Source organism: Arachis ipaensis, chromosome B7, assembly GCF_059453495.1.
Source record: "Arachis ipaensis isolate K30076 ecotype BB chromosome B7, ASM5945349v1, whole genome shotgun sequence".
In the NCBI taxonomy this organism is placed as follows: Eukaryota; Viridiplantae; Streptophyta; class Magnoliopsida; order Fabales; family Fabaceae; genus Arachis; species Arachis ipaensis.
Genome location: NC_142442.1, coordinates 2,293,660 through 2,311,572, shown reverse-complemented (window position 1 = coordinate 2,311,572; position 17,913 = coordinate 2,293,660). Strand labels below are relative to the sequence as shown.

The following is a 17,913-nucleotide window of genomic DNA, read 5'->3' as shown; positions in this document are numbered from 1 at the left end:
ATCATTGTAGAAAGATCATATTCGAATTCATCTTCGCTAGCTTCAAGGATCTGAGTCTCTCTCTCTTTCTCTCTCTTTGAAGCTCTCACAACGATGTCGAACGAGAACGAACCGGCGAAGCTGCTATTACCGTACCTTCAACGCGCCGATGAGCTGCAAAAGCATGAGCCTCTCGTCGCTTATTACTGTAATCATCTCTTTCTTATTTGATTGTTCTCTTTTCAATTTTTTTTCCTTTTCATAGATTGTTAGATCGATTCCTATTTTTGATTGTTGATTCGCCTGCTCGATCAAGTTTTATTCACTGATCTGAATTGGATAGGATTAAAATTTGATGCTATTACTAATTTTTAGGTCGATTATATGCGATGGAGCGAGGATTAAAGATTCCGCAAAGTGAACGCACCAAGACCACCAATGCTCTGCTTGTTTCGCTCATGAAGCAGCTCGAGAAGGTGTTTAATCTAACTCAGTAAATATAATAATTCTGTTTTCGGCTTAATTTCATTTAGTCCTAATCTTAATCACAATTAGCTATTGGAATTGCAATTGAATTTGTGTTTTGATTGATCTTGTGGATCAACTACTCTGCTTGTTATTGTTTATGTTAGGATTGGAGGTATTTGTGGTTGGTTTTGTTTGTATTTTTCGTACTCAACTTTTGTAATTTCATGTTGGTTCATCGTTGATCCTCCATTTTCTTTCTTACAGGATAAGAAGTCAATCCAGATTGGACCAGAGGATAATCTATATATTGAGGGATTTGCCTTGAATGTGTTTGGAAAAGCAGACAAGCAAGATCGTGCTGGAAGAGCAGACTTGTATGTTACTCGCTTTTTTCCACCGTTTATAACTCCATAATTTCTTAGGCATGAACTGATTTTGTCTTTTGGGTTTTGGCTTATCTGTTGCTTCTGTCTGTTGTATTCCCCTTTCACTCCAAGTATGATTGCTCATATTTCTTTTTGGCGGCTTCTATTTGAACTTTAAAGTTTCATCTTTGACCAGTTTTTGACATAAGTTCTATGACTTGGGCAGGAATACAGCAAAAACATTTTATGCAGCTAGCATCTTTTTCGAGATTCTTAATCAATTTGGAGCACTTCAACCTGATGTGCGTATCTGGTTAATCTATTCAACTTTCCTTTTATGCATCTCTTGTTGCATTTTGCAGATTCTCGCGAACTGTTGTTTATGTTGGAAGTTATTTGCAACTGAAAAATAACTTCTCATTGTTGGTTTAATGCTTTTCTGAATTTCTTTTCAGCTGGAACAGAAACAGAAATATGCTGCCTGGAAAGCAGCAGATATAAGAAAGGCTGTGAAAGAAGGAAGGAAGCCCACAGCTGGCCCACCGGCTGGTGATGATGACCTTTCATTTTTACCGAGTACTCCTAATACTACACCTGTATGGTTCTAAACTCAACTTGGTTTAGTCAGAGTTTGATCAATAAGTAAATATGTGTAATAGACCAATACTAAAAAAGAAGTGTTAATAGAATAATAAATGTGAAGAATTAATTTTCAGCTATCTTTACTTTTGCAGAATGTTGACACCAATGAAACTACTGCAAGTCCTGGACCAGAATCCGATCCGTCACCTAGTTATCATAACCCTGTTGACTACCATAATCTCCCAAGCTCTCATTCTGCACCTCAATTCCATGATACTGCTAATGACCAGCATTTGCCAAACATTCCACCATCTATGCAGTTTCATGATAGAGTAAACAATAATAAGCATTCTTCCAGTGTTTCTCCATCTTCTCAACCTTACACACCTTTCTATCCTTCTCAAGATTACCATCCTCCTCCTCCTTCCCAAGATTATCATTCTCCTCCACCCTCGCAAGATTACCATCCTCCTCCTCCTTCCCAAGATTATCATCCTCCACCACCTGCCCAAGATTACCATTCTCCCCCACTTGCTAGATCAGATAGCTCTTATTCTGAGCCTTACAACCATCAGCAGTACTCACCAGAACACTCACAGCATTTAGGCTCAAACTACCCTTCTCAAGAACCTCCATCTTCGCACTCGTATCCACACTTTCAATCGTACCCAAGTTTTACAGAAAGCAGCCTACCATCAGTCCCTTCGAACTATACTTATATTCAAGGGCCTGATCCTTCATACTCTTCACAGTCTGCTCCTCTTACCACGAGTCATTCACCAATTGCTCAGCATAGTTCTGGGAACAAAAACGGAAATATCTCAAACACTCAGACATATCAGTATGACAGTAACTACCAGCCAGCACCTGAGAAAATAGCAGAGGCGCATAAGGCCGCAAGATTTGCTGTGGGGGCACTTGCATTTGATGATGTCTCAGTTGCAGTAGACTTCTTGAAGAAATCACTTGAGTTACTGACAAATCCATCAGCTGGTCAATGAGCTTTCATGTAAATCCTAGTGTGGGTTTCCATTGAATTTCTACCTATTATATGCATGTTCTTATGTAAATATTGTATATATCATGTTAGCTTGCGGATTCAGCAAACATGACTTTAACTGGAAATCTTGAAATTTTCCTGGAGTATGCTGTATTTCATTTGTTTATCAACGGATCTGTGTAAGAGACAAATGCGATTGTTTGCTTGATGAATTTCATTTTTTCCCCATTATCTACAACACAAGAACAATGTTTGTTCATTTAATTTTTTTTTCCCCTTTTCATTGTCCAAAGAGAAAATTTGCATAAAGCCTTTTTGTTCACTTTTCTTTCTTATTTTTTTCCAAAACATCGACTAAGAAAATATGTATGTATGCCACAACCGGTTAAAGCTCAATATGGTTCGACGACTACCAAAGGTTGAAAATAATTAACACAAAGATTAGTAGATAATGTTCAGAGTTGATGTTCTATGAAGATCGCGTTGTTCCTCTGTAAAAAGGAGTAACAGAATGAAAAATAAAATGTTAAAAAGGAGAAAGAGCTTGCATTTCTGTAAGGTTAAAATGTGGTAATGGCGTTCGCGTGATGCACAATGCAATGAAATTAAAAAGTTGGTAGGTTAAACCATTAAAGCCCAAGCCCATTTCCCTGAGACTATGGAAGCCCACTCTAGGATCACTATGTCTTGCTCTTCCGTTTCACTTTATAGCAACTCTTGCGGAAGGGGTTAGAGTGTTTGCATGCAAATAATAATAATAACCTAATTACTTGTTTAAAAGTTAAAAGTTAAAAGTTAAAAGTTAAACCCCTTTCCTTCTCTTCACACACACTCTTGCAAATCACAGCTAGTCAGCTATGTTGTCACGAATGCGAGTTCTTCGCTCAAAACGAGTCGGTGAATTCTTACTGAGTTTCTGTCGTCATCGCTTTCTCTGCACCAATCTTAATCCTCCTGCAGCCGCCTCCTCACTTCGCATCGGGAGCTACCTCAAATATGCCGCCGTTTCTGCACTCACCGGATCCACCGCCTTCACTGCTTACGTCTCCTACGGTACGTTTAATTTCTTAATTCTTATTATCGGAATTAGATCCGATCAGAAACTATATTAAATTAGCTTTAATCTTCACTGAATTAAATCATTGCGTTGATCTTGAAAAGGTTCAAGTGAAGTTTATTTTGTGTTCACCAGCTTACAGTTTAGATGAAATTGAAGAGAAAACAAAATCGATTCGTGAATCCGCCAAGTACACTACTGCTTCTGGTGCTGGCGATAATGAATGTACAGCTCTTGGCGTGAGTGCTGCTCACAGCTTCTTTAATCTCACATTCGATTTCATGTTGATTTTGCTTTCAGCCATGCATGCCTTCATTATTTGTTACCCTAATTATTGTGCAGAAATTTCAACACGAGTTATATTCAACTGCAATCTCAGGTTCACATCACTTGTCTCGAATTAATGTTTGTGTGTATATAAAAAATTTAGTCATCAAATCAACATTTTTATTTAATTATGCTTTTATTTGCATGCTGATCATATTTCTTTCTAACACAATGTTTCAGTGCCTACTAAAGCAATAGAGCTTTATTTGGAAAAAAGAACCCTAATTGAAGGAATTATTCGAGTATTTTATTTCTTTCTTTCTTTTTATCCTTTTATTTTGGTTTTGACATTTGTTTTTTTTTTTTTTTAAACTATATTTTCTACCTTTGATATTAATCTTTGTTATTCATATACTTCTTTTTAGAGTTATACCGAGCCATGGAAAGATAAACTCCTCCCTGACTTGTCTCCTGATGAAGGAAAACATGTGTATACACTTGTTCTAGATCTTGACGAGACATTAATTTACTATGAGTGGATGGTAATGAATTAGGCTTCAATTGTAAAATATACCATTCTTTGTTTGTATTAAAATTCAGAAAAAAATGGTGAAGCATCTTTATTTTAAAGGTTTTTCTTTTAATTTTGCATGTAAAGCGATTAGATTGGTGGGAGCCAGTCAAGAGACCTGGAGTTGTTGATTTCTTGGAACATCTATCTGGCCTCTATGAAATTGTGGTGTATACAGATGCGGAAAATCAAGGGGTAATATAATGTTTTCTTTATTTTATTAACCGAGTCAAACATAACAAATTGTTTTTGGTGTGACATAAATTTTTTGGAAAAGTCTAGGAGGCCAGCAATTTTATTGAATTTTGGCCAGCATGTAACCAACAGAGAAATGTGAGCCATTGGATGAAATCTTACACCAATATCACACCATTAAATCATCATTGATGGCTATTTGATGGCTACTAATCACAAAAATTGCTGACCCCCTAACATTGCACAAATTTTTTTCCATATTTTATACAAAAATTAAAAATAATTGAAACACAAAAATAAAAGACAAAACTTCTATATATTTTATTCTTTTATCTCAATATTTTTTTTTATATTTTTCATTCTTAAACACTTGCCAAATATAATCCCATGAATTGTTATTTTCTTAATATTTTCCTTCAATATTAATGTATTCTTGTTTTGTTGATTTGTGCAGCATGTAAAAAAAGTAATAAATAGGCTAGATCCCACTAAAAGATGCATTAGATATACCTTATCAAGGGTAGCTACTAAGTATCGAGATGGAAAACACTTTAGAGTAAGTATTACTTTGTTATTACTTATTCAATTCTCTCTGGAATTTCCTTGGAAGTTATCAACAATGGAACAGTAAATACTGGGTGCAATTTTGCTTGTATACGAGGTAAAATCAAATAAGAAATCTAGGCCAATAGTATTATTATATATATCATGTGTGCTTAATCTTGTCATTTATATATTCATTATAAAATGTTTCGTATATTGTATTCTTATATATATTGAGATGTTATTTTCCGTTTTCTTTATTTGATTTTCTTTGTAGGATCTTTCAAAACTAAACAGAGATCCAGCTAAAGTTATTTATTTAAGTGCCCACGCTTTGGAAAATTGTCTTCAACCAGAAAATTGCGTTCCTATCAAACCATGCGAAGGATTTGATAAAGATGACACAACTCTCTTAGATTTTATACCATTTCTCAAGTGTAAGCTTTCTATATATGTTAAATCTTAAAAGTTGATAAGTAAATATTAAAAATTAGTCACTAAATTAGTTATTATGTATTTATATACATTTATATATATTAATTTACAAATTTTTTTAATTAAATAATCAATTATAAAAATAATCAAATTTATTATAATAGAATAATCAAACTTATTTACAGTAGTGTAATAAAAAGTTCTTGAGATTCCAAATACATATTTTTATATGTAATAGTTGATTGTTAGCTGATTTTTATATACACTTAATTAGACTTTAAAATTGTTATATAATGACATATTCTCTTTACCATATCTTAAAAAATAAAGAAGCTATTTTTTAAAAAAAAAATTCTTTAGTTTCTTTTAAAACTTCTAATAATTTTATGAATTATTAACACACTTTCTGTTTTTGCAGGTGTTGCCCGTCAGCGTCCAACTGATATAAGACCAATACTACAATCTTATAGAGGATGTGATATTCCAACTGAATTCATTAAGCGAAATAAGCGATCCAAGGAGGATAAAAGGTAGCATTAATTAGCTTAATTTTTTTCCTCAAAATTCTTAAAGAAAAAAATACAATTGAAAGATATAACAAGAACCTGCGTTGTTTGCACTAATTTTTTTCCTTTGTTTCAGTTATTGGAGAAAGCTTACGCAAATGATTGGTGTATAGTGGTGAAGAACAAAGAAGAACTATATATATATACATGACTATGTAGATTTCAAGAAGGTTTTTATTGAATCGAGTTTTAATTTATATAAGATATCAAATTTATCTTATTATTCTTAATTTCTCTTTTTCAATGCGTAGAAATCTATCTAAAAGATGTTTAAATTTATAGAATTTATCATCAATGGAAATTGGAACTTTTTTTTATTATTTGTTAATTGATAAATCGATGAATTTTAAATAAAATAATTTGTTGGAAGATAAAATTGGTAACTTACATACATGTGACCAAAAATTTATTCCATCAATTTTACTTTCAGTTCTGGAGTTTTATTCCAGGCCACGTATGTATTAATTGCCTTGCATGTGTTACGTTCCTCGTAATTGAAGTTGTTATTGAAATGACAAGTAGCAATATATGTCGTAAGTTACTATTTTAATATGAGAAATTTACCGTCAATTTTTATCTAAGGGTTACCATACATAGTTCCTCATTAGTCATGGCGTTTAATTTAGGTGCCCAAATAATATAAAATATTTTATATAATTATTTAATTATATTTATTTTGTATATAATTATTTACGTTATTAATATAAAAAATAATTATTTTTATTAATGTACTATTATATAATTAAATGTATGCATAAAATATTTTATTCTAATAGTGATATATCAAAATTTAAATTCTTAATTCATATATAATATATTCATATCAAGAAATCAGAAAATAGTATAGTATCGCTCTAGCTTACTATATGTCCAAAGTTATTAATACAAGGGTAAATATTTTTTCGTTTCCTGACCTTTTAACCAAGGGACAAATATTTTTTCGTTTTCTGACCTTTTAACCAAGGGACAATGTGCACCTTAATCAAAACCTCAACTGACTCTATCCATTCAGGAAAATGGACAAATCAACCTTGACTACTGGTTGACAAATAGTTGCAACTTACAAGAGTGATGTATCAAGCTGATTTGTCAACTCTAAATGGTTATAAATTAAAAATTCCTTCTTTGAAAAAAAAAAAAAAAACTCTTCTCTTCTCCTCTTCTTCCCTCCTTTTTTCTTTCTCTTCTCTTTTCTCTTTGGTCAGTCAGCATCATCATCAAGCTTCACCTTCATCATCATCACCGCGGCACCGCCATCATCGAACCAATCTCTATTTTCTACTTTCTCTTCCTTTCCTATTCCCACATCTTGCCCTGCTTCTTCCCCAGTCCTCAATTGTTGTTGCCTTCGTCGATTCGAGAATGAGCCTTCGCTGCTGCTTCTACTTCTGCACTGTAACAGTTTTTGCCAATGTACTTTTGTCATCGTTCTTCTGCTCTTCATTCTCCTACACCGTAGCTGACTTGCATTTGTTCTAACTTGTTCTACTGTAGTTGTCGTTCTGACTCCACATAATTGATACTGCCATAGTTGCTGATGCCATTGCTATTGCTGCCATCCCTACATCTTATTTTTCTTTTCTATGTCGCAGTCTTTGAGCTGTCAAATTGTCATTGTCGCCATCTTGTCATTGCTATTGTTGCTCGTTGAAGCTGTACCAGAAAAATCGCCAGTCACCATTACCAACTTCACAATCTCTGCCAGCTAACTATTTTGAGGTAACAGATCTTTAGTGAAAGTAAGTATCATTCTCTCAAATCTTAAGTTATGCGATTATGATGAAATTAATGAACTTAATTGTATTTGTTATGTTGATTATTGAGTGTATGATTATCATAATCGTAAGTGAATATGATTATAATTTATGTTAACTGCAAGGGTATAGTGAGTTTGGCTATATTATAAGTTAAAATTTTGAAAAAGAAGATAAGGAGGAACCGTAGGAAGATGAAGAGAATGAAGAAGAACAAAAAAAAAGAACAGAATAAAGAATTTTTAGTCCCAACAACTATTTACCCATTTTTCTTAATGAATGCGGTTTGATTGAAGTTTAAGTATGATTAAGGGGGTGCGTCCTCTCCCAACTAAAAAGTTAGAAATATAATAGTAACTATATCATTGATGTTTGAAAAACGTGTCGAACAATAATTTTTTGACATTTTAAAAATATAAGTCTGACAAATAATTAACCACAACAAAATGAGGAAATAATTAAAAAGCCATAGAAATTAACCAGAATTAAATGACGACTTTGTTAATAAAATATGAAAGAGCAAATGAAAAACCTCGTAAGGTTGAGGATTATATTTGCAAATTCTCAATAATCTGTCCCTCGAATGAATGTTCAATATCAATACATTATTGCTAATAAAATATTATTTATATACACATAAAAAATTCTGAAATCGTTTAATTTAGTGAAAGTTTTATTAAAAAAATTTCAAAAACTAACAAAATTTATTATTTTTGGTCAATAACTTTATTTATTAATCTAATGTTTTTAATTTATTAATTTAATAACATACTTTTAACTCACACTTTTAAACATTTTTTGTTATTAGCAAAAAATAACAAATTTTTCTGACGTAATATTTTTCTTTATAAAATTAGTTAATTGACTCATTTAAAATTTTAATATATTAAAATTTTAAAAATTAAATTGAAATTCTAACTGATTTAGTCTTGAATCCTTAACCTTTTTGTACAAATTATAATTTTTTTATTATATATAAATAAATACAAACTAAATATCTATATTATATATTAATAAAATCAAATTTTTTCAATTAATAACAATGTGACAAGTTCTTAAAGGTATTTTTTAGGGGTAACTATGATTTTGGTCCCTAACGTTGAGGATCAGAATCGAAACCGTCCCTCATCTAATTTTCGATATAAAATCGTCCTTAACATTTTTTTTCGTATTAAAATCGTATTTTTTAATAAAATTTTTTGTTTTATTCCTAAACTACCCCTATTCTTATTTTAATAATAAAAATTATAAAATTAAAAAAAAACAAAAACGCAGTGTTGGGGGAGGGGACGAAAACGCGTTGGGGGGAGGGGGTGGGGAAAGAAAAGGGTATACGAAGGGGAGGGGAGGGGAAGGGAAGAGGGGGAGGGGGACGGCGCCGGAGAGCTTCCGTCGTCGCCGCCGTGACCTCGTCGTCGTCGCCGCCTTCTCCAGAACTCTGATGATGATGACGATGAAGGGGGAAGGGAAGCCGCCGTCCCGCTGCCGCAGTCTCGCTGTCCCGCCGCTGCAGCTGCTGCCTCTCTCCTGTCTAGATCAACCGCGACCCTCTCCCGTCCTTCTCTTATTCTGTCTAGATCAACCGCGACCCTCTCCCGTCCTTCTCTTATTCCCTGTCTCGGATCTCCTCGAACCAGAGCTCACCGTCGCCGTTCATACATACTCCTCTGTTGATTTGAATTTCTTTGAACCAAATCTCTTCTGTAGATTTCTTTGAATTTCTTTGAATCAGATCTCTTTCTTTGAATTTCTGTTTCTTTGTTTCTGTTTCTGTTTGGGGGTGGGGAAAAGGGGAGACGGGGAGGGGGAAGGGACGCGTGGGGGTGGGGGTGGGGGGAAGGAGAGGCAAGGAGGGGGAGGAGGAAGGGGAAAGGGTAGAGGGGACGGCGGCAACGTTGGTGGTGGTGGTGGTGGTGCTGCTGCTGGTGGTGGTGGTGGTGTTGGTGGAGGTTGTGGCAGTGGTGTTGGTGTTGATGGTGGTGGTGGTGGAGGAGGTAATTGTGTTGGGAGTGATGAGGGACGATTTTAATACGAAAAAAAACGTTAAGGACTATTTTAAGTCGAAAATTAGATGAGGGACGATTTCGATTCTGGCCGTCAACGTTAGGGGCCAAAATCATACTTACCCCTATTTTTTATTTATTTTATTTGATTAATTAATTAATATTTAATTTAATTTAATTGAAATAAATATCAAATTATTTAATATTTTATTTTATCATATTAACTATAGCCAATTAATTATATTAATAATTTGGTTTTACTAAATAAATAAATTGATTTTGTTTTAGTTAATGTCTATTAATCATGAAAAAATAAAATTATAATATAAATATTTTAATTTAATAACAAATTATATATTATTATTATTAATGAATAATTGTTATATTCTGAAAATAAATAAAATTATTACTCCTTGATTCATTATTTTAATATTAAAATAATTAAATATTAAATTTAATTGTTATAAAATTTTCAAAAAAATTATTAGGCATATTATCCCAATACATATACTAAAAAAATAAATAAAGCACTTGCTACTTGGTATTATCCCCATATTTTTCATTAAATTCAGCTTCGTATCTCTGGAGAATGGGCAACGAAAGCTGCATAGCCACGCTGTACACAGCGACAAGGGACGCCCAGCGTACGGTGGCGGCACGGCCACGGTGCATGCAGAGAAGTACGGTGGGGATGGTGTTGGAGGCAATGTAGTTCCAATGGTCGTCTTTCTGGCGAGCGTAGCACAAGGCATTGTCAACGGCAGCGCTGAGACCGAACCACGCCCCAAACTTACCGGCCACGCGCGGCGCGTTCACTCCCATAGCGTGCCACGCGCCGGCGAGGCGTTCTCCATCCGGCGAGCGGCATAAGCCTTTGAAAAAGTGGAAGATGGATCCTCCAACCAATGCATATTTGAAAGCGGCGCCGGCGTCTCTGGCGGTGATTTCTAACGACTGTTGCAATGCTTTTTCTGGAGTTTCTGATAGTAAATAATGCATTATTGCATTAATTCTAAGGTTTCAGAGAAAAAAAAAAGGGTCTTTGGCGGCGGCACCAATGGTTTTGGTAGGGTTAGGTTTTATTGATGGACTCAAATTTTAATCCTTTTTAAGCTGATTTTGTGCCTTGAATAGGGCTGCACATGGATCGGATAATATCCGCATATCCGATAATATCCGCATATCTGCGGTAATTATTCGCATCCGATTCGAATTTTGTGGATAATATCCGATCCGCGCTATGGTAGGATTGAATTGCGGATTTAGCAGTGATATCTGCAGATTCAATTCGCAAATCCGCACATCTCATATAAATAACATAGTTTAAGAAAGTAAACTCTAATGTGATATGAATTTTATGATATCTTTGTTTTTAATTTTTTATGTTGTACTTTAACTTAAAATAATTAAACTTAAATTTTATATTATTATTTTTTTTGTTATTCAAGAGAATTTTTATTAATAATATTTTAAGAGTAAATAGGCTCAAACAGGTGAAAAATAAATGTTATAGATATTTTTTTGTAAAAATAATCAAATAGAATCTTAAAATAGTTTTTTTTTTTAATTATACGGATATACCCGATATCTGATCCGATCCGATCCGCAAGTATGCGGATCGGATCGGATCGAATCTGACCTGAAAAAAATGCAGATATTGTATCCGATCCGATCCAATGAGTACAGTGCGGATCGAATAGAATTTTAGCCTATATCCAATTCGATCCGTGTGCAGCCTTAGCCTTAGAGAAGGGTTAACCTAATTTAAGTGGAATAATTGTTTTTGAAATTTGAAGTGATCCAATCCAACCATTATGTAACATTAATTCGTTATTGCCTAGGAATATGTATTTGGTATTTATAAAAAAAAATTAACTATATTACTATTAAAAACATTTGATTTTTAATTATGACATATTTGATTATTTTATTACGATAAATTTAATTATTCTGATGGTTAATCATTTTATGAAAAATTATGCAATATAATATATAAATATAAAAATGTTAAGTATATATAAAAATTTAACTATTAGATCAATAATTATATATTTATATTTATATATAAATACAAATACAATACAAATACAAATATTATAACCCTTTCTTTTTTCTCACACACACTCTTGCATATCACAGCTAGTCAGCTATGTTGTCACGAATGCGAGTTCTTCGCTCAAAACGAGTCGGTGAATTCTTACTGAGTTTCTGTCGTCATCGCTTTCTCTGCACCAATCTTAGGATTAGTTTGGTAAAGTAAAGTTTTTACTTTTTAAAAATAATTTATAAAAATTAATATTAAATTATGAATATATTCATAAAAAGTAATATTTTTTATTTTAATAATTTTAATATTATATTTTATTAATATATTAGAATATATATATTTTATATGTACAAAAATATACAATAAAAATTTTGACAATAAAAAAAGATTGTACAAATTTTAAAGAACAAAATGTTTGTTATGCTTAATATCTTTAGTTTGGTCTGGGGTGACGACGGAATCGTACCATTTGAGCTTTTTTTTCATGCTTTTCTGGGGAATAATTCTAAAATTCTGTTTCTTTGATTTTATTAAAAAATATGACTATTTGAAACTATTTTAGTTAATATTATATACAAATTCTATATTCTATTAGAGAATAGAATCCAGCTAATTCAGAGTATTCCAACGTTTGTATTTTTTATACAAAAAAATTTTTTGAATACCCACACCCAAGTTCCATAGCTTTGGGTCCGCTAGCCCAATCATGATTTTCTTACCCCCAGAGATAAGGGTCCTTACCTTTTTGGCCGGTTGTGGGCGAGGAGGGATTCGAACCCCTCGCTCTTAATACAGGATCATTCAAGTCAGGATTTTTTTGTTATTGGGATAGGTAAATTCTTATTGATCCATGTAAGGATGGATACATAGAATAACCTTTTCTTTTTTTGATACTCATATAAAGCAGAAGATATTTTAGCCATTTGCATCAAGCTCAGACTTCCTTCTTGCATACGTGCTCCTCCGGACGCACATACTAGAATAAGAGGTAAAAGTTGATTGCCAGCATTATCAATTAATACAATATTCAATTTTTCAATTTGAATATAAGATTTTTGAATATAACATTCATTATATTATATATATTTATATATATAGTATATATATCTATATATTATATATTAGTATTTGTAGATATTATTCCATTTTTTCTTCTAACTTTTCACTAAATTCAATTTAGTGAAAAGTTAGAAGAAAAAAAGAAAAGCGTCCATTGTCTAATGGATAGGATTGGCGATGCCATACGCAAAAAGGAAGAGACTCATAGAATGGCAGAGGCATTGACGGCGATTCTCAAATATCGCATAACCGAACGGGATACGATGAGATAGAATGCAATAGAAACAAACAAAAGACAGGAAATTTTTCAATCTTTTATACTGGATAATCTAGTATACTTATGCATGAAGATAATGTATTTTGTTTTTAGTTATTTTATTCAATTTTATCAATTAATACAATATTCAATTTTCCAATTTGAATATAAGATATTTGAATATAACATTCATTATATTATATATATAATATTTAAATGCAAGAACAAAATTGTTTATAAATTTTTTAAAAGAAAGAGCAAAATGGATCATCAAAATTTTTTTATTTATAAACGAAAAAATAAAACAATTCCCAACTTTAGTGCTACTTACATTCCAAAAAATCGTTGAATTTAAATTAAGTCAAAATCAAAACGATTCAACAATGAGTAAGAAAAATCCAATGATTTACAAATCAAATACTAGAATAAACTCTATTAATTGGACAAATTCTTCATTAAAAAAAAGAAGATATAAATCTATTTATACGACTAATTTCTACGATTAATCCTTTTATATTATAAGTATTAATATAGAAGTATTAATAGAAAGAACTATTACTAAATTAATCTTCTATTAATAGATAAATCCTTATTAATAGAATAGGGAGATCTCATATATATGTGTGTGTGTGTGTGTGTCTTTGATTTTTTAGAGTAGTTAGAGTTCGACAATAAAATAAATGACTTATAGGATGAATTCATTAATAACTTGGGGCGGTGGTGATTTAGTGGCAGTGGGGGCAAGGTTGTTTTGTTACCTATTCAATGGCTTTATTTGCTATATTTCTATCTATTATTTTAGAAATTTATAATTCGTCCATTTTACTGGACGGAATTTCTATGAATTAGATTCATAAGAACCGACTAAATAACAATAGGGCACACAAAGTAACCAAAAAAATATTAAGATAATTATTAAAAATCAAGTTATTGAATATTTGAAACAAATTCCGAAATTCTAAACTACCCGTTATTCAATAAAGACCTAAAATACATAATAATAAAAATTATAATATTTATATTTGATAAATTAAATCAAAAATAACTTTTAATAAATATAAATAATATTAATTGTATTTGATAAAATAATTTTTAAAATTTAAAAATAATATAATAGATATAAATATAAGTGTTAAATTTAAAAATTAGTTAACATATGAAGTTATATTAGATTTTTAAATTTTAAAAAACACAAGCAAGTACTATTTTATGCAGGGAGGGACATACGGGGTGAGTGGAGGCCTCGACCCCCAACTTTTTTAAAAAAAGATTAATAGTAATAAGTTATTAAGTATGATTTAATTTTTTAAAAAATTTATTTATTAGTATTTAGTTTAATATAAATAAAAGTCTAATCTAACTTAAAAATTAATAATTTCTAATATCTAAAAAGTAAGTAATAATATTAAAAAAATCTGAAAAATATTATTACTAATATTTTTAAATTAAATAAAATTTTTTAAATTTCACAAAATGAATTTTTTTCTTCTTGTGAGCGTTCTTCTTAATTCATTTGGTATTAATTCTCTATGTTTCAACTACTACAACTGAGAGATCTTTTTCAGCGATGAATGTTGTGAAGAATAACTTTGAAACAAAATGAAAGATGAATTTCTTGCTAATTGTCTTTTAATCATATTAAAAAAAAATTGTTGAAAATTTTAACACAGATTCTATTATCGATGAATTTTATGATATGAAAAATTGACCATATCGTTAATAAAACATACATACATATTTTTTGTATTTTAAAATATATTCTCTATCGGTATATTTTTGTAATACATTTCACATTACATAATTTTTTGCATAATATTTTAATATTATATATGTTATTAGCCCCATGATAATATTTTTAGATTTGTCCCTGATTTTATGTACTTTAAAAAGTATTCGATCTTTTAAAAATTACGTCCCTGATTTTATGTACTTTAAAAGGTATTCGATCTTTTAAAAATTATAAGCACAAACACATGATCTTTTTAATTTATTAAATATAAAATAAAAAATTTAAACTTTTAAAAAGTACAAATACTTTTTAAAAAAGCTTTACCAAACAGTCGCCTCCTCACTCGGCATCGGGAGCTTCCTCAAATATGCCGCCGTTTCTGCACTCACCGGATCCACCGCCTTCACTGCTTACGTCTCCTACGGTACTATTATATAGTTGAATGTATTCATAAAAATATTTTACACTAATAGTGGTATATCAAAATTTAAATTCTTAGTCATATATATATATATATATATATATCATGAGAAAATAGTATAGTATGGCTCTATTAGCTTACTATGCGTCCAAACGCTAAATTTATTAATACACTAGTAACAATATTATTGATGTTTGAGAAACATGTGTCAAACAATAATATTAGAGTTAATATTCAAAATCGTCCCTTAAAGATACTCCGATTTCTATTTTGGTCTTCAAAAGATAAAGTTAATCAAAATCGTCCCCAAAAGATACACGACTTAGTCACGTTAGTCTTTCCATCAGTTGGATGATAACGTGTCACATTAAGTGCCACGTGGCACATGATGACGTAGCAGGTGATGCCACGTGTTACAATATGATTGGTTGACGTGTCAGGTCGGTGACACTTGACATATAAAAAAGTTATTTTTAATCAAAATAGTCCTTGAAAGTTCAGACGTAAGTCATTTTCATTCTTAAAATTTTAAAAAATAATCAAATTAATCCTTATATATATTTTTTTAATTTTTTCTTGATAATATTAAATTTGAAATATTTTTTGATACTACTAATTTTAATAGAAATGTAATTGACAAATAAAAAATTAGTAATGGTATCTTTTCTTCTTAAAAATTTTGTCAATAAAATTATCTCTCTCCTTTAAATCTTCTCAAAATCTCTCTTATTCTTTTCTATTCTAAAACATTTTTCTTACATTATCATATTTTGCTAGAATATATATATACTCAAAATTAAAATGTATGTATTTATTAACCTAAACAAAGTTATATGCTCAAAATTAAAATTTATGTATTAAAAGAAAAATTATATAATCTATCTCAAACATATGAAACACACAAAAATTATATAATCTTTCACAATTATAAATTGAAACTAATTAAATTTAGAAAGTTCTAAGAAAAAATGAATTTCTTTTCAAATTCATTATTTAAAAAAAAAGTAAAATGACACTCCTTCGACCCTTGAATAACATTGGATTTGATAATCACGTAATTAGTTTAATAATTTTGTTTGTGCTATTTTATATTTGTTTCTTGTAAATATTTAAAAAAAAAAAGAAGAAAAGATTTGGATTTCTTAATAGACCTATTTGACTCAAACCAAAATAATTTGACAACTAAGATATTAACGCTGGTAACGAATATATATTATGACCAGATTAATATTTTCTTTAGTACTTTTCATATAGTTAAAAATATTTAATATTTTGTGTGTTTCATATGTTTGAGATAGATTATATAATTTTTTTTAATACATAAATTTTGATTTTGAGCATATAACTTTGTTTAGGTTAATAAATACATACATTTCAATTTTGAGTATATATATATTCTAGCAAAATATGATAATGTAAGAAAAAGGTTTTAGAATAGAAAAGAATAAGAGATATTTTGAGAAGATTTAAAGGAGAGAGATAATTTTATTGATAAAATTTTTAAGAAGAAAAGATACCATTACTAATTTTTTGTTTGTCAATTACATTTCTATTAAAATTAGTAGTATCAAAAAATATTTCAAATTTAATATTATCAAGAAAAAATTAAAAAAAATTATATAAGGATTAATTTGATTATTTTTTAAAATTTTAGGGATAAAAATGACTTACGTCTGAACTTTTAAGGACTATTTTGATTAAAAATAACTTTTTTACATGTCAAGTGACATGCCACGTGTCACCGACCTGACATGTCACTGATCTGACACGTCAACCAATCATACACGTGGCATCACCCGCCACGTCATCATCCAACTGACGGAAGGACTAACGTAACTAGATCGGAATATCTTTCAGGGACGATTTTAAATATTAACTCATTTGCATTTTAAAAATAAAAGTCTAATAAAAAATTAACCACAACAAAATGTGGAAATAAAAAGCCATAGAAATTAACCAGAAGCAAATGACGACTTTATTAATAAAATATGAAAGATCAAATAGAAAAGTAGAAAACCTCGCAAAGTTGAGGATTATATTTGCAAATTCTCAATAATCTCTCTCTCGAATGAATGTTCAATATCAACACATTATTGCTAATAAAATATTATATGCACATAAAAAATTAATTATCAAATCTAATAAAACGGATGCATCACATGATAATAATTTGTTGATAATAAAAAAGTGATATATACAAGAAACGCTTATATGAAAATAATTATTTATAATAATAATAATAAAAGACGTAAATCTGAAACGTGTGTAATTCGATTTTCTTTATGTCTTTGCTAAAAGAAAAAAAAATAATAATATTGAGTATGAGAGTATGCCTAAGAAGAGAAAAAGATAAATAGGTCTTTGATCTTTTGCTTCGCGAATATTTTTGTTCATGACCATTAAAAAATACTTTTAAATCCCTGACCTTTACAAAACTTGGACAGTCCTTGACGGAAGCATTTGGACTGGATTAGTCCCTGACGGAGGCATTTGGACGGAGGGACTGATCCGTCCAAATTTTGTGAAGGTCAGGGAATTAAAATTATTTTTCAATAGCTAGAGAGAAAAATGTCCCCAGAACAAAAAGTTAGGACCTATTTGTCCTTTTCTCAAAGA

General features: G+C 30.5%; 3 protein-coding genes across 3 annotated transcripts; 2 read left to right on the top strand and 1 right to left on the bottom strand.

Moving 5' to 3' along the window:
• Positions 1-2: 2 nt before the first annotated feature.
• EXT-LIKE (hydroxyproline-rich glycoprotein family protein) lies at positions 3-2,606 on the top strand. Its single transcript, XM_016311237.3, has 6 exons — positions 3-187; positions 355-455; positions 712-821; positions 1,039-1,114; positions 1,268-1,408; positions 1,547-2,606. The coding sequence occupies exons 1-6, from the start codon at positions 94-96 to the stop codon at positions 2,393-2,395; spliced, it is 1,371 nt and encodes a 456-aa protein (XP_016166723.1). The 5' UTR covers positions 3-93; the 3' UTR covers positions 2,396-2,606.
• A 490-nt stretch (positions 2,607-3,096) lies between these two features.
• On the top strand, positions 3,097-6,345 carry LOC107608392 (mitochondrial import inner membrane translocase subunit TIM50-like). Its single transcript, XM_016310192.3, has 10 exons — positions 3,097-3,447; positions 3,587-3,690; positions 3,794-3,830; positions 3,959-4,020; positions 4,144-4,260; positions 4,377-4,484; positions 4,939-5,040; positions 5,305-5,464; positions 5,881-5,992; positions 6,105-6,345. The coding sequence occupies exons 1-10, from the start codon at positions 3,252-3,254 to the stop codon at positions 6,139-6,141; spliced, it is 1,035 nt and encodes a 344-aa protein (XP_016165678.1). The 5' UTR covers positions 3,097-3,251; the 3' UTR covers positions 6,142-6,345.
• A 3,974-nt stretch (positions 6,346-10,319) lies between these two features.
• LOC107606435 (mitochondrial import inner membrane translocase subunit TIM17-1-like) lies at positions 10,320-10,784 on the bottom strand. Its single transcript, XM_016308500.1, has one exon. It carries the CDS (start codon positions 10,782-10,784, stop codon positions 10,320-10,322), a length of 465 nt encoding a protein of 154 aa, XP_016163986.1.
• Positions 10,785-17,913: the final 7,129 nt, after the last annotated feature.

Coding starts and splice junctions, on each gene's coding strand:
- EXT-LIKE (XM_016311237.3), top strand. CDS start 94: ATGTCGAACGAGAACGAACCGGCGAAGCTGCTATTACCGTACCTTCAA. Junction 456..711: donor TCATGAAGCAGCTCGAGAAG/GTGTTTAATCTA, acceptor TCTTTCTTACAG/GATAAGAAGTCAATCCAGAT. Junction 822..1,038: donor CGTGCTGGAAGAGCAGACTT/GTATGTTACTCG, acceptor TGACTTGGGCAG/GAATACAGCAAAAACATTTT.
- LOC107608392 (XM_016310192.3), top strand. CDS start 3,252: ATGTTGTCACGAATGCGAGTTCTTCGCTCAAAACGAGTCGGTGAATTC. Junction 3,691..3,793: donor ATGAATGTACAGCTCTTGGC/GTGAGTGCTGCT, acceptor ATTATTGTGCAG/AAATTTCAACACGAGTTATA. Junction 5,041..5,304: donor GAGATGGAAAACACTTTAGA/GTAAGTATTACT, acceptor TTTTCTTTGTAG/GATCTTTCAAAACTAAACAG.
- LOC107606435 (XM_016308500.1), bottom strand. CDS start 10,784: ATGCATTATTTACTATCAGAAACTCCAGAAAAAGCATTGCAACAGTCG.